The 16,395-nt window shown below is 37.9% G+C and overlaps 1 protein-coding gene across 1 annotated transcript; it reads left to right on the top strand.

Annotated features, from left to right (window-relative positions):
* Positions 1-768: 768 nt before the first annotated feature.
* LOC130458163 (zinc finger protein 345-like) lies at positions 769-4,442 on the top strand. The gene has a single exon (XM_056821278.1). The coding sequence runs from the start codon at positions 1,203-1,205 to the stop codon at positions 3,060-3,062; it is 1,860 nt and encodes a 619-aa protein (XP_056677256.1). The 5' UTR covers positions 769-1,202; the 3' UTR covers positions 3,063-4,442.
* The last annotated feature ends 11,953 nt before the right edge of the window (positions 4,443-16,395 follow it).

The raw sequence follows: 16,395 nt of genomic DNA on the forward strand, positions 1-16,395 counted from the left end.
CTGGGGTTCAAATCTCCATTTCTACAATATGTAAAAATTAAAATTAATGTCAATAATAGAAATGTTATCTTTTAGGAGATTTATTAATGATTATTAGAAATCAAGGAATGAAGAGGAATCAAAATAAAAACCACATACCCATGGCTGATTTGCCCATTTAACATCCCCGTGCTTAGCTTATCACCACCACCATGCTCGCTGCAAGCCCAAGACGCCCACTCACTGATATCCTCTGTCTGTAGGAAGTATATAATGACAGGAAATCAGTGGGCTCCCAGAAAACGTAGTTCTTTTTTAGGGTAAAAGAGTTTCAGTTATTCACATTTCCCCTAATATTTGTCATACACTTTATAAATAGAACCTGAGGAGTCACTTGATATTTTTAAATAATTCCATGTTACTGCTGAGGAGCCTGAGACCAACAGAGCTCCTGTGACTTGCCCAGAGTTAAAAGTTATAGCAAGTTTCTGAGGTTCAATGAGAATGTACCACCACCTGTATTGGAAATATAAGAAGAATATCATTAAAACATGTTTTATCTATAAGTTGGGAAATAGGAAGGGAATTGTACAAACTTTCTTGCCCATTTCTTTATAAAAAGATCATGGACTCAATTTACTATATTAGACATATTTTTAAACTTGAGAAATGCCATGTTTTTTAAGTTGTATTTAGTAGAAGGATTTTATTTTAGTGTAAAGAGGCACTTAAATAAAAGTAATGACTACTCTCAAGTAGTAGAGAACAGTACAAAATCTTTTATGCCTTGAATAAATGCAAAAAGTGCCGAATTCTTCATCTGATTTCAGATACTGGAACAAAAAATAAGATAGCAATCACAAAGGGAATTACATAATGCTTACAGAGAAGCTAAATGATGAAATAATAGATATATTTAGTCTACATTTACCTAGTGGTGTCATACCTATGAAGAGAGGATTGAATGTATAGACAATGAGAATGGAAGCAAAAAGATTGGAAGTGAACAGTCTAGTACTATGGACAGAGCATGCTCAGACACAGGATTTGGTCTCAGGTGCCATGATTTCAGGTCAAGTCACTCATCTAGCCTTTCTGAAGTCATGGTCTGAGTTAAGAATGTAATAAAGCTAGCCTGTCTAAAATCTCAAATTTGTTGAGAGAGCCAATGAGATCATATGAGAGGTTCTTTGTAATTTAAATTGTTCTTTAGGTTTGAGGTAATGGCATTTTCAAAGGATGGATTGTGCCCATTGAATTTGGAATACTTTTTTTTAACTGAGGAAATAGCATATAAAGTGGTTTATGTTCTGACAGTTGAAGAAAAGAGATTGAGTTATAGATTTGCATATATCAATATATTTGTTTTACTGTTTATTTTAGAAGGAGAGATCAGACCTGAAATGAAGGCGAATCCACCAAAGATGAGCTTTCCTGTGGAAGAAATGGACCTACAAAGATTCATGAGCAATGATCCGAATAACTTTTCTTTCAAAGAATTCAGTGTTCAGCCTTCAAATTCATCTCATATTGAACATCAAAGACTGCACACCAATGAAAAATCTAGTGAAAGCAATCAATGTGGAAAGACTTTTATTCACAGGCCCAGTCTTGCTGGAAATCAGAGGATCCATCCTGGGGAGAAACCTTATGAACTCAAGCAGTGTGGAAAGAAGTTCAGTCAGAGCTTTGCTCTTGTTGTTCATGAGAGGATCCACACTGTGGAGAAACCTTATGAATGCAAGCAATGTGGAAAGCCATTCAGATACATCTCCAGTCTTGATGGACATCAGAGGACCCACACTGGGGAGAAACCTTATGAATGCAAGCAGTGTGGAAAGACATTCTGTCAGAGCTCTGCTCTTGCTAGTCATCAGAGGATCCACACTGGGGAGAAACCCTATGAATGCAAGCAGTGTGAAAAGACATTCCGTCAGAGCTCCAGTCTTGCTATACATCGAAGAATCCACACTGGGGAGAAGCCTTATGAATGCAAGAAGTGTGGAAAGACATTCACAGACAAATCCAATCTTTCGAAACATCAGAGAACCCACACTGGGGAGAAACTTTATGAATGCAAACAATGTGTAGAGACATTCAGTTGTACCACCAAACTTGCTGCACATCAGAGAATCCACACTGGGGAGAAGCCTTATGAATGCATGCAATGTGGAAAGACATTCAGTTTCAGCTCCAGTCTTGCTAGACACCAGAGAATCCACATTGGGGAGAAACTTTATGAATGCAAGCAATGTGGAAAGACATTCAGATATATCTCTAGTCTTGCTGGACATCAGAGGATCCACACTGGGGAGAAACCCTATGAATGCATGCAATGCAGAAAGACATTCAGTTTCAGCTCTAGTCTTGCTAGACATCAGATAATCCACACTGGGGAGAAACCTTTTGAATGCAAGCAGTGTGGAAAGACATTCGGATATTTCTCCAGTCTTGCTGGACATCAGAGGATTCACACTGGGGACAAACCTTATGAATGCATGCAGTGTGGAAAGACATTCAGTTTTAGCTCTGGTCTTGCTATACATCAGAGAATCCACACTGGGGAGAAACCCCATCAATGCAAGCAGTGTGGAAAGACATTCAGTTGTACCCCCAAACTTGCTGCACATCAGAGAATCCACACTGGGGAGAAGCCTTATGAATGCATGCAATGCAGAAAGACATTCCGTTTGAGCTCCAGTCTTGCTATACATCAGAGAATCCACACTGGGGAGAAGCCTTATGAGTGCAAGCAGTGTGGAAAGACATTCAGTTTCAGCTCCAGTCTTGCTATACATCAAAGAATCCACACTGGGGAGAAGCCTTATGAATGCATACAGTGTGGAAAGACATTCAGTTTCAGCTCCAGTCTTGCTATACATCAGAGAATCCACACTGGGGAGAAGCCTTATGAATGTAAAAAGTGTGGAAAGACATTTACAGAAAAATCCACTCTTTCTAAACATCAGAGAACCCACACAGGGGAGAAACTTTTAAAATGCAAACAGTGTGGAAAAGACATTCAGGCAGAGTTCTGCTTTTACTGTTCATCAGAGGATCCACACTGGGGAAAAACCCTATGAATGCTAGCAGTGTGGAAAGACATTCAATTATACCCCCTAACTTGCTACACATCAGATGATCCACACTGGGGAGAAGCCTAATGAATGTGAGAAACCCAATATTTCTAAACATCAGAGAACATACACGAGAAACCATCTATGAATGCAAGAAGTGTGTAAAGACATTCCATCAGAGTTCTATTCTTGCTATACATCAGAGAATCTACACTGGGGAGAAATCCTATGAATGCAAGCAGTGTGGAGAGACATTCAGTTACATCACCAAACTTGCTGCACATCAGAGGTTCCACACTGGGGAGAAACCTCATGAATGCAAGAAGTGTGGAAAAGCATTCAGCCAAAGCTTCTATCTTGCTGCACATCAGAGAATCCACATTGTGGAGGAACCTTAGGAATACAAGCTACATGAAAAGATGTTCATATAAACTTCCCCTTTTGGGGGCAACATACCTGACATGAGCCTGGACTTGACTCAGAGCCAAGAATTATGTGATGGAAACCATTGAGTGAGGATAAAATGGCAGCAGGAAAAAGGCAGCAGTAGTATATAGGGATCCCTCTCTTATTCAAATGAAGTAAATGCTTCTTTGTTATCTGTGATGCCTTGAGCATGGGCAAACAGGATAGCCTGTTTCAATTCAGAAATAGCTGACATGTTCCATTTCTAAACTAAGTGATTTAGTGACTGACTTTTTTTCTCAGTGCTATAAGAGGTTTAGTAATTTCCCCATAGATAGGAATCCACTGTATATAAAAGCCTTTTGCTCCAAGAATTGCCCTACATTGTTTCTTAGTGGAAGGTGTGCTTAATTTTTTAATATTTTCAGTGAGCTCAGGGGGAATTGAATTGGCACCAGTAGTTGAAGCCTAAATACTCCACTTTGGGGAGACACCACTTATCTTTTGCATTTGAGATCTTGTGTGCCCTTATATAGGTCCAAAATATGTTTGTCATTTTCTTGGCATGCTTTAGCATTTGACAAGGCCAAGACTAAATCTACAGAATGTATCGAGTGACTCACTTTAAATTCAATATTTTTGAAATATGTTAAATATGGGAAAACTAAGTGGGACTTTCAAAACATCCTAAGGGAAAATGACACCACATTCCTTTGGGACATTTCCAGGTGAAGGCAAATGTTTCTGTAATCTTTATGAATGGTTATTGGAAAAAATGCTAAATATAAACCCACTACTGTAAAATGTGAGGCAGTGCTGGTAATACAGGAGATAATTGTGGATGGATTTAAAACCTCTGGGTGTCTTGGTTATCTTACAATCCTTAAGTTTTCTTCAAATTAATAGGTTTTTCATTTACATCTAATTTTGAATTGTTAACAGTTAAGATAGATATGTTCAGATTCACATAAAATTATTTTTCAGTTAAAAATCTAACTGGTGTATTTCCATTAATTACCTCTTTTAATAGGGGATACTGAGGGATGAAAGGAGGTAGGCCACCTTTTTATTTGCACAGGAATAGCTGATTTGAGTCAGCCTACAGAGGAAGATGTGGCTCAGAGAGATTCAGGTATATCACCTGGTATTTCAAAGGTGGGAGGTTTGTCTACCTCCTGTCTAAAGGAAGTACACAGAACAAATTCAAATATTCCTCAAGCAATTCTGTTGTCATAGCAATGTATTGAGAGCATGTTGTCACTAAGTTTACATAAAGGGTTCCCTCCTTAAATTTATAGGGGAGCTAGGCATTAGAAGGAAAGAATGTTCTACTGATAAGAGGTTTCATAGACACCATTTGAGAGGAAAGCTGTTGGACCTTCAGAAATGCTCCAGATACATTTACTACATTTAGGGAGCCATTAGAACTGCACTTAGAATCTGGTTTACTCAACACTGATCTAGAAGCGCCAGTGTCTAAGAGGCAGTCATAAGTGTCTTCAATTTTTAACGTTTTATGAGTTTCAGTGTTGTTGTGAGAGTATAAATTAGTCCTGTAAGTATTTAAATTTTATAGGATTTACTAACAACAAAAGTGAGAGTAAGTGATTTCTTTACCCAAGAGATCAAAGCACAGAGCTGGAGACCCACACCTATAGTGCTTTACCAAAACAAGAGCCCCCAAAACACCACATAATGGGTTTCAGTCAAATTCATCTTCCAAACATCAGGATGCAAAGTAAGGATATAGCTTAAAAGGATTCTGTGTAATGTGACAAGAAAATCACTTTAAAAGACTGATATATATTAATTTAAGGTCGCCAAGGAATTCAGCTATGTAATTCCTAAATGAAAACTCAAGTCAGCAGTCAATCTTTTATAGAATTTTTAATTACAAACAGGAGGAAGAAAGGTATTTTAGAGAGAGAGAGAGAGAGAGAGAGAGAGAGAGAGAGAGAGAGAGAGAGAGAGAGAGAGAGAGAGAGAGGGAGGGAGGGAGAGAGGGAGAGAAGGCAATAGGGCTTAAATACCCCCTCCGTTTAGGCTGGGCCAAAGGCCCAAGCCCTTAGATAGCTGAGACAAAGAAAAGAGATCAGTCCCTATCACTCACGTGACCAAAATGGAGAAACAGTCTCAGGGGCCTCCACCTCCAGCCTCCTTCAGAGCAAGCTTCTCAGAGCACAACCTCTCAGAGCAAAAACCTCTCGAACTCCCCTGTCCTCAGACCCCACTATCTTTAAGGAAACCATCCAAGTTCCCTCCCCTCAGTTCTCACATCTACCAATCACTGTCCATGTCTTCCCTGTGCCAATGGTGGCTCTAGCTTAACCCAGGACCGCCCAGAGGTCTGTGGCTTTGCACATGTCTGTTGAAGGTCATATTCTCAAATAATTAAATCTTGGTTCTTGCTGCAGCCCTTCCTAAATCCTTTTACTCTGAGTAGGGTGGAGATTGTAGTTTCAAGACCTGGTTCTGTCATTCCAAGTATCTCTATTGTATCAATTCTAAAATCAATCATGACTCAAAGAACTTCCTGTTCTATGTTTAAGCATAGGTCAAAGCCCTTTCCATTGTTTAGCAAAAGGTTTCTGTCCTAAAGCAGTCCCAAGTAGGGAGGAGAAGGATCCTCCCATGCCAAGGGGGTTCACATTCCAATAGAGTTCTTACTATCAGTAGGAAATTTTTTCCAAGTATGAAACTTTCCAGTAAGTATAGTTCAGTTGTATCAAATTTTTATTTGCACATTCCCCACTTGTGATTCTTTTGGAAGACTAGTCTCCCCAATGGATCATTTTAAACATAATTAACTTGAAACTTTGATGATTTTAAAATTTAGGTTTATATATTAGATTCTCTAAAGGGAAATTACAATAATTTGAGGATTAAGGAAAATAAAAGAGAAAAGAACAAAATCAATATTAAGTGCATTAACAAAAAAAATTAGGAAGCAGTCCCCTTTGGCATAAGAGTACATTAAAATGAATGCATTTAACCACCCATAGTTCAGATTTCCCATATATTAAAGTTCACTAGACCTTTTAGTGCAGAGTGTGGTCTTGTAGGCATCTTTGTGGTGCCTTCTCCAAAAAGCTCACCTTCTGGATTCTGGGAAATAGTTTCTTGTTCCCAGTTAGGCTCAAATTCAAATAAAAGTTCATAAGTGTCCCCCCTGAGCAGGCTAACATTCTCCCCTTAAGAGGAGATAAAGAACATTCAAATCACACAGGGATGATTGGCTGAAGAATGAGGCATATGAATTACTACCTATCAAAAACATCAGAAAAAGCACAAAAAGCAAAATGACTACTGGATGAAAATTCTAAATATCTAATTCCAAATCTTATATGCAAATATTCTAAGTAAGGAGAAACAAAATCACAATAGGTCCTTGAATAATGGACTGATTAAAACTACATATCTTACAAGTCTACAACAGCAATCATGCGCTTACCCACCCAGGAGCCAGGAGCACAGTCAACTGTCACAGCATAAATGATGGAAATGGAACTATATTTTTATTGGTCTGATCTTTAATTGTTTCTCAGGCATAGGGGAACCAGAACAGCCAATTTTTAGATACTTGATATAAAGTATTGCACAAGGAGTGTGGTACAAGGAGTCCTGTGTCTTGACATATGTCAAGTATCACAACCTCAAGTCTCACACTACTCCAAGTCCCACACTACTCCAAGTCCTTTCGTATTAGCATAGAAGTTCATCAATCCAACCTATATTGGTTTTTCTTTGACCTATGTGCTCTTTGGGGACTATTCAGGTTATGTTCATGCTTCTGTGCCACCATAGATGAAATCTATGCTCGTTTTTTTTCATTCCTTTGAATTATACATATTCACAAAGCAAAATTCCATAATATTTAAAGAGCCAATGGCAATTTCCAAGTCTAAGGCTTTTGGGTAGGGAATTACATCTAGAGCTAATGGACCTACACTAGTGGAAAACAAAAAGTCTTCAAATATTAATGATGTGCTCAGGGAAATTCAATTGTACATGCAATTATAAAAATGTTCTAAAAATCAAATATATATTTATATATCATAATCAGTGACACTCAGAAATGTATTACAGTCAGTGTCACTTAAGGAGAGGGAGAATATAAATGGTTCTTACCCAAGAATTTAGATCCACTTCTTCATTTAGCCATGATCCACAGTGTGAGTGCAAATGGGGTAGATAAAGCAATGGAGTGATAGAAGTAATAATATATTCAAGAAAATGTAAACCTTAAAATTTCTTAGACTTATAAATGTTGGAAATTTCACCATTGGGAAATTTCATACTTGAAAAATTTCCTATTGATAGTGGGAACTCTATTGGAATGTGAACCCCATTGGCATGGGAGGTTCCTCCTCCTCCCTTCTTAAGATTACTTTAGGACAGAAACCTTTTGCTGGACAATGGAAAGGGCTTTGACCTATGCTTAAGCATAGAACAGGAAGTTCTTTGAGTCATGATTTTAGAATTGATACAATCTCCACCCTACTCAGTCCTAACAGGATTTAGGAAGGGCTGCAGCATAGATCAAAATTTAATTATTTGAGAATATGACCTTCAACAGACATGTGCAAAGCCACAGACCTCTGGGCGGTCCTGGGTTAAGCTAGAGCCACCATTGGCACAGGGAAGACATGGACAGTGATTGGTAGATGTGAGAACTGAGGGGAGAGAACTTGGTTTCCTTAAAGATAGCGGGGTCTGAGGACTAGGGAGGTTGGAGAGGTTTTGCTCTGAAGGAGGCTGGAGGTGGAGGCCCCTGAGACTGTTTCTCCATTTTGGTCACGTGAGTGATAGGGACTGATCTCTTTTCTTTGTCTCAGCTATCTAAGGGCTTGGGCCTTTGGCCCAGCCTAAACAGAGGGGGTATTTAAGCCCTATTGCCTTCTCTCCCTCTCTCCCTCCCTCCCTCTCTCTCTCTCTCTCTCTCTCTCTCTCTCTCTCTCTAAAATACCTTTCTTCCTCCTGTTTGTAATTAAAAATTCTATAAAAGATTGACTGCTGACTTGAGTTTTCATTAAGGAATTACATAGCTGAATTCCTTGGCGACCTTAAATTAATATATATCAGTCTTTTAAAGTGATTTCCTTGTCACATTGTGGCGACCACGAAGGGACTAAGTGGTGAGATGGTAGAGTAAAAAGGCAAGGAATTTCAGAAGTTTATTGAGAGAATTCTTTAGACTCCTGTGTGGTCAGCCACAATGTGACAAGGAAATCACTTTAAAAGACTGATATATATTAATATAATTATATTAATTATTATATTATATATATATTATATTAATTATATAATTAATTATATAATATTATATTAATATATATTAATATGGGTTTTCTTTTCAAGGTAATATATGTATTGTCCTACAAGGGCAATCTGTTCAAGTACAAGGATAAAACAAACAACAAAATACAAGTACAACAAAATAGTACAAAAAACAAGTACAACAAAATAGTACAGATCAAGCAATAGGGAAGTCTTATGATCAATTGTCAAGTTTAATCAGTATAGGCAATTATTAATTATCAACAAAAGGTCGTTGTTTTACATGACTACAAGGAATACATAAATCCCTCCCCAATTTTAATGGCTGTTGGTGTAGTCAAAAGGACTTGGAACAGTCTGTCAGGCAGGTTCAAATGACTGAGTACATTTGAAATTCTTCACATGCTATCACCTGAGTTTAAATCATGAAATGAGAATTCTGTGACACCTGCTTGAACAACAGCTTCAGAGTCGTGGAGTTTTCTTATTTCATTTGTAATTGTCATATATGTGGAAATGGTTGTATCCCCTTCCAAAAATGATGTATAGGCAGAGGTAAATATTTGTGCCTGAATAGGTGGATGTCCAACTAGCATCTCAAGTTGTGAGATGTATACATCACCTTTAGGTCTGCTTCTGAGATAAAATAGGGCCAGAGGTAGAATTTCAGGCCATTATAAATGAGTCTCTGTGCACAATTTGCCAATTATACTTTTAAGTTCATTATTCATTCTTTCAACTTGACTGGAGCTCTGGGGATGATATGGTATTTGAAATTTAGGAGTTATTCCCAAACATGACTACTTTTGCGATAAGACCAAAGTTCCTCTATCCAAATCAATACATGCTGGTGTACCAAAACAAGGAATAATTTCTTTCAAGAGGATTTTGGTAACAAAAGCCGATGTAGCCAGAGCAGTAGGAAATGCTTCAGACCACCTGGTCAGCTGATCAAATATGACCAGATAAAATTTATACTGTCCAGCTTTTGGCATAGAGATAAAATCAATTTGTAAATTCTCAAGTCATTTGTAAGCATGAGGACATCCACCAAAGGCTTTTCCACAAAAAGCATGCTGATTAAAAGCCTGGCAAGGAGGAGAAGCTGTATATACTTTGGAAGCAATTGTAGTTATTCCAGGTGCTGTCCATATTTTTGAACAGAGTCTACAATGCCTTGAGTGCCAAAATGATCATGTTTATGGGTGGGGTGACAAATTTGGTTATAGGAATTTCTGGGGAGCAGGGGTTTGCCATCTGATGATACCCATATTCCATTAATCTGTTTGGCTTTAAATTTTGTTTCCATTTTTCCACTTCCTTGTCATTATAGGAAAGGGGTAGGTCTAAATCTTCAGTTATTGTTAGTGTCAAAATTAATTCAGGCCCTTCTAAGGGTGCTAGCTTCACTGCAGCATCTGCTTGTTCATTTCCCCTAGAGAACACTCAGTAACACTTGTGTGCACAGAGCAATGAATGACAACTATGACTTCAGGGAGCTGAAGGGCAGAAAAGGTCATTAATAAGGTCTACATTGGCAATACATTTCCAGCTGATGTTAAAACGTTAAGGATAAGGTTGTTCAATATGCCAGAAACCAAAATGGAGGATTTGGCTTTTTTTTTAAATAGTTTTTCTATCAGTGGTGAGGAGGTTTAAGGTTTAAACCAAGCCTCCTGGGCAAGGTTTTAGGGGCAAGGACATCCTTTAATTGGAGTAGGAAAGGGCTTAGGTAGGAGGGAGGACCAGGACCCCCTGTTGGTTAAAAACTGCCTGGTAGGCAAAAGGGACCCTTGCTGGGCTGGGGTTGGGTAGTATAGGAAGTATACGAAGTAAGCTGGAGTGGGTGGAAAAGACAGGCAGCTTAGGAGTAATAGGAGTAACAGCAGGAGTAGGAGCAAGAATGGTTACTGCCTTGGGGCTGTGAGAGCACAGGGATCACCCCAATAGTGTCTGGTCAAAATCTAGGAGGCAGTGGGACCTTTTCTATGGAGACATGACCCAGAGAGCAGGAGATTTGGAGACTCATCTATGGGAGGGAGCAGTCAGGAGGCCACAGGGAAGTAGAAGAGCTTCCCAGCTCTTTTGATAGGTGGGGAGCAAGGGTTTGCTGTCTGATGATATAAGCAAAAACAAACAAACAAACAAACAAACAAACAAAAACAGTGTAAAGCCTGCTGAGAAGCCAGTCCCCATCTCTCCTGGTAGGCGACAGCAGGCAGTGAGCCAGGGAAAGTTCCAAAGGGGTTTCTTGGAGGGAGAGAGGAAAGGGGGAAAGGGAGAGGGGAGAGGGGAGCCCAGAATAGGAGAAGAAACTCAGTTCCTATACTCACTGTAAAGTTCTAAAAGTCCCTTCATGGTTGCCAGAATTGTATGTGAGAGTAAAAATGAATGAATACTGCAAGTATTTAAATTTTATAGGATTTGATAACAACAAAAGTGAGAGAAAAAGGGGGTTCTTCAGTTGAGTGGGCAAAGCACAAAACCAGAGACCCACACCTGCAGCATTTTACCAAAGCAAGAGCCCAGTAAAGCCCTGCAGCATGGGTTTCAGCCAAATTTATCTCCCAAATGTCAGGATGCAAAGTTAGGATGTAACTTAAAAGGATTCTGGGTAGATGTAGTTTGAGTGTATCAAATATCTATTTGCACATTATGTAGGGGAGAATGGACTTGGCTAACTGATGTTAAGATATCAGTGTCTGAGAAATCAAAGGTTTCATTCTCTGATTCCAGAGTCCTTTATCCCCTCTCCAACCTTCACAAATACCCTTGACCATTTCTCTGAGGTTCCTCTCATTGAGGGAGATTTCCACCTTGAGTATTGCATGGACAAGCCCTATTTTGTATATATTGTAGGAAATTATCATTTGCCTCATGTGGATTAGTATTTCTAAATGTGTTTCTCTTATTGTTATTTCAATAATTATTCTTTCTAAAGTTATTATTCCTAGAGTTCCTATTACTTCTAAAATTTATGTTATTGAGTACCTGGTTTCTAGAGTTTAATATTATAAGACCCCTTTTCCCACAGAAGTAACCCATTGGTGTTGGATTTGTATATTTTTGCAAAGAGGCTATGGCCACTGCTTGATTTGATTTTTCACTTTCAATTTCCTCCTTTAAACTATTAATTTCTCTCCTTAATGTCTCTGTTAAGTCACTGTTCTCCTAATCTTTCTTTTCATGGCCACTAAATACATAAACTGCTAATCTCCTCAATTCTTCAAGGTCCATACTAGCCCATCTTTGACCACTTTATAACAGTTTTTCATAAATTGTCTCCTTATTTGTCTGACATCCCTTTCTCGCAACATCCAGGTCTATATAGCTACCTCCCGGCTCAATAAGTCTATCCATAAACTGGGATGCATTTTTATTGGGGTTTTGTTTAAGAATTTTAAATTTCATCCAAGTATGAGGCCTATCAGAACAAGCTCTCATTGCAGTTAATAATACCTCTCTAGCCTGGCATAGTTTTCTGTAATCTTGCTCATTGTTGGGGTTCCATTTTGGGTCTTGCATGTGGAGAACCATCATGTTCCTGCTGTCTGACAGAGTTACAGTTTGAGAAAATGAAGGCTGTTCACTTCACTGATTCGTTAGTTTTACGCCAGGCAACTTTGTCAAGGTGCCTTCATAAAACACAAGAAAAATGTAACTTGGAAATTGAGGAAAATTCCAATTCTTGTCTGCTGTAAATTACGCTCTAACCCCATACCTATCTATGAAGTGTTTTGTTATCCATCTCCTATGTAATTGTGATTGATTGTGAAAGCTGATCAAAAGCTACAATGATTCTCCTAGCTGGTCATCACAAAGGTACACATAATTAATATTAATATTATTTTTTTCCTGCAGTAATACAAGTTAATATATATACTCTTGCTATAATATCAATATATGCCTAAAAGCTTTAAACTATGGGAACCTGCCATTTATTGATAAAATATTATAGGACTGTGATTAATGTTTGTGTCTGATTCCAGGAAAAGGGATAAAAACAAGGAGCACAGACTAAACCTGAATAGTGCCAATAGAGCACACAAGAAATATTAAAGTGAGACTTGAGGTTGCGACACTTAACTTATGTTTAAGTCATAGGACTTCCTTGTATCTACACTCTTTACGAAGTACTCAAACAAGTACAAAGCTTGACTATCATGCTGGCTCCCTATATCCCTGAATGAAAAAAAAATCAGACGAGGGAATGACATTTCCCCATCAAAATAGAATTCTAATTCTTTTCTTCTTATATTATGGCAACTTCCTGTAGTTTATAATATCTATTTTCCCTAGTAACTATGCATACCCCAAAAGCTTTAGACTATGGAAACCCGCCATTTATTGATAAATCTTATGAGACTTTGTTTAATGACTGTGTCTGATTCCAGGAGAAGGGAACAAAGGAGTGCCAAGTAGCATGAGGTCAAAACAAACCAAATCCAATCCAGGGAGGATTGTTGAACTTCTATGCCAATACAAAAGTACTTGAACCTAGTGTGAGAATCGGGGTTGTGGCACTTGACATATGTTAAGATGCAGCACTCCCTTGTACCACAGTCCATGTGGATTATTCTGAGTCAAGTACCTCAGTTTGGCTATCATCCTGGCTCCCCCTATCTCTGACAGTGAAGGTACAATCAGACCAGGGAATGATTTTTCCCATTTGTGATGAAATTTACTCCTTTCTCTATTATAGTTTGGCAATTTTCTATAGTCCTGGCTGCAAATGGGTAAAGTGCTGTATTGCTGCTATTGTCCTACAGGCTTGTGTGACATAAGTCACTTTAATTGGGCATTGCTGTAATTTAAGGACCTGTTATAGGTTTATTATTTTTTTACTCAGAAATTTACTCAGAATTTTATACACATAAGATTTTTTTATTTTTTATCATTTCTGTACTTATTATTTTTTAATTTAATTTTTGTTTTTTATTTGTGGGGGGTGGTTTGTTTTTCTTTTAACAATTGTTTCATATACCTCATAACTCAGCCATGTATCCCAGGGTGATTCTAGTGTTTGTCAACATACTCCTCAGGGGGAATTGTGTGATTATAAAAAAAAATCCAAGGTTTAAAATTTTTTGGAGAAATTTTAGGAAAAGAAACTTGTCACCATCCCAAATCAAGAAAATGGATCCTTTTAGACAAGGTGCTGTAAAGATGCCTGAAGAAGTCACACACTGCATCAAAAGATCCTGAATGAATTTTGGGATATAATGAACTAAATTGAAGGGGTTTGAACATACTTATTCTCAATGTAAACTCTTATAACAATTGGCATATTGTCAATGCACCTATCAATCAGTTTTTGTACTTTCCTTTTCATATTTCCCTCTCATCTCTAACTATTGTAACTTCCTCTTAGAACATGCAATATTGTATGTACTTTTAGCAAGAAGGTATTTAGAGGTTTAAAATAGTTATGTTTAAATGATCCATTGAAGAGACTGGTCTCCCAAAGGATCACATGGAAAATTGTGCAGAGGGGATCTTATCTCCTCCCCCTCTTGAGTAACCTGACCTATCCATCAACATTTTTCAAATACAAAGTTGTGCCAGGTTTTGTGTCCTTATACAGGCTGTACGTCAAAAAAAGGTAGGGGACAGGTCTTTTCTGGGCCTTCTTGGACAGACACAGGGCTAGAGAGACAGGTGAGGGGGAGAAAGACTAATGGAGATTAGGGGAAACATGGTCAGAAAACTTAGAGCAAGAAAGATTTTAAACTATGCTGATCTACCTTTTCTATTAATAAACTTTATAAAATATATATCTGGGTAGAAATATTAATATAATTTTAATACCAGTAAGTAAGTAGCCTGAGGTCTAGCACAAGAAGTATGGGACAATGCTCTGTCTAATCCAGGAGCAGAGCCCAACTCTAATATACAGTTAAAAGGTACAAAATAGACTGGAAAAATGAGCAACCTCCACAAAAGATCCTACCTCGAAAGGTTACGATGGTGACAAGAAGGTTCAAGGCACAAATTTAGAAAAGGACAGGCACTTACAAGCCTCAAAGGAAAATGTGAGTTGGTGTTGGGTCCCAAAAGAACTCCTGGAAGAGAATACAAAAAAGACTTGAAAAATTAAATAAGAGAGTTATAAGAAAAACTGGGAAAAGAAATGAGAGAATGCAAGAAATTCAGAGAGAGGAAAATTAAACAAACAACAGATGGATTCCTGCCACAGGACAAACCACACCCCATATGGATTGACAAATGAATTGTATCAGGCAACTAAAGAACATTAAGTTTTAATATTATATAAGCTGTTTGCTAAAATAGGAAAACAAAGCCTCCCAGATTGGGTCTCCATTACATATATGTATGATATCCAAACCAGAGGAAGATGAAGAAGAGAAAGAAAATTAGAAACAAACACCTCTACTAAATACCCACACATGTTTGGCATTGTTTGCAAGAAGGATGGTACTAAGCCTAGAGTCAGGAAGTCTTGAGTTCAAATCTGGACTGATATGCTATGCAGTCATCTATTTGCATGAGAGAATCCTGAATCTGATGTTGTCAAACAGCCTCTTCCTCAAGTCCCAAAACAAGTCTTCTGTCTTGGTACAGATTCTCATCAATCCCACCAGGACTGGTTGATCTCCTTGTCCTTGTGCTTATCAGTACTCTACAGCGACTCTATGGTGAACCCTGCCTCTAAAATCAGACACAATTTTAGTCAAAGTTCCATAATATCTAACAATAAATGACAGTTTTATATAATCTTAAAACTTTTGAGTATGCATTGCTATTAGGGCCAATGGACATTATAAAAGTGTTTTAGTGCAAAACTAAAAAACAAACAAACACTAATACTGGTTGTATGTACTTCAAGAACAAAAAAACAGAAGGTAGAAACTTCAAATATCCTATTGCACATAAAAGGAAAAACAATAATAAAATTTTTAAAAAACAGTGCATATTTCGTGACAATGTTTCAGCTAAAACATAATCCAACTTGTTTATGGACGTTTATCTCCAGTCTAGTCACAAGAGGAGTAAAAATTTAAAAAAGAACAATGTAACAGAACATATAGCTAATAGCCAAAATGCAGTAACTAAAAGTGACATAGTGTAACAGAATATTTTATATGAGATGAATATGTGATCTAAAAAACAAAATTAAATCTTAAAACAATCAGCAAATACAATGAGTGGCAGGTTACAATCACTCAACATCTATAGAAGGTAACCTTTTTACATGTGAGAAATGAATCCGAGAGTCCTTTTCTTCTATTTTGATAGCTGTTGGAGTGATTAACAGGACTTGGAACAGACCTTCCTAGGCAGAATGAATTACTCCAATGTGCTGGAAGTTCGTTATATACACCTTGTCTCCTGGGTGCAGGTCATAGAGTGAGAAGTTCTCGCAATTTGACCTGTAAGTTCTCGCAATTTGACCTGTAAGTCTTGTATATATGAAGCAATAGAATTGTCTGGCCACACACACACACAAACACACTAAAGATGTATAGGCAGGAGGAAAGATTGGCCTGTATTGGGAAGTGTCCAAAAATCATCTCAAGTGATGAGATGTGTAGATCTCCCCTTGGCCTGCTTTGAAGACAAAATAGGGCCAGAGGGAGAATTTCAGGCCATTTAAAGTGAGTTTCCATGCACAATTTTCCAATTATAGTCTTAAGAT

The sequence above is a fragment of the Monodelphis domestica genome, chromosome 3 (assembly GCF_027887165.1).
Source record: "Monodelphis domestica isolate mMonDom1 chromosome 3, mMonDom1.pri, whole genome shotgun sequence".
Classification (NCBI taxonomy): domain Eukaryota; kingdom Metazoa; phylum Chordata; class Mammalia; order Didelphimorphia; family Didelphidae; genus Monodelphis; species Monodelphis domestica.

Coding starts and splice junctions, on each gene's coding strand:
- LOC130458163 (XM_056821278.1), top strand. CDS start 1,203: ATGGCATTTTCAAAGGATGGATTGTGCCCATTGAATTTGGAATACTTT.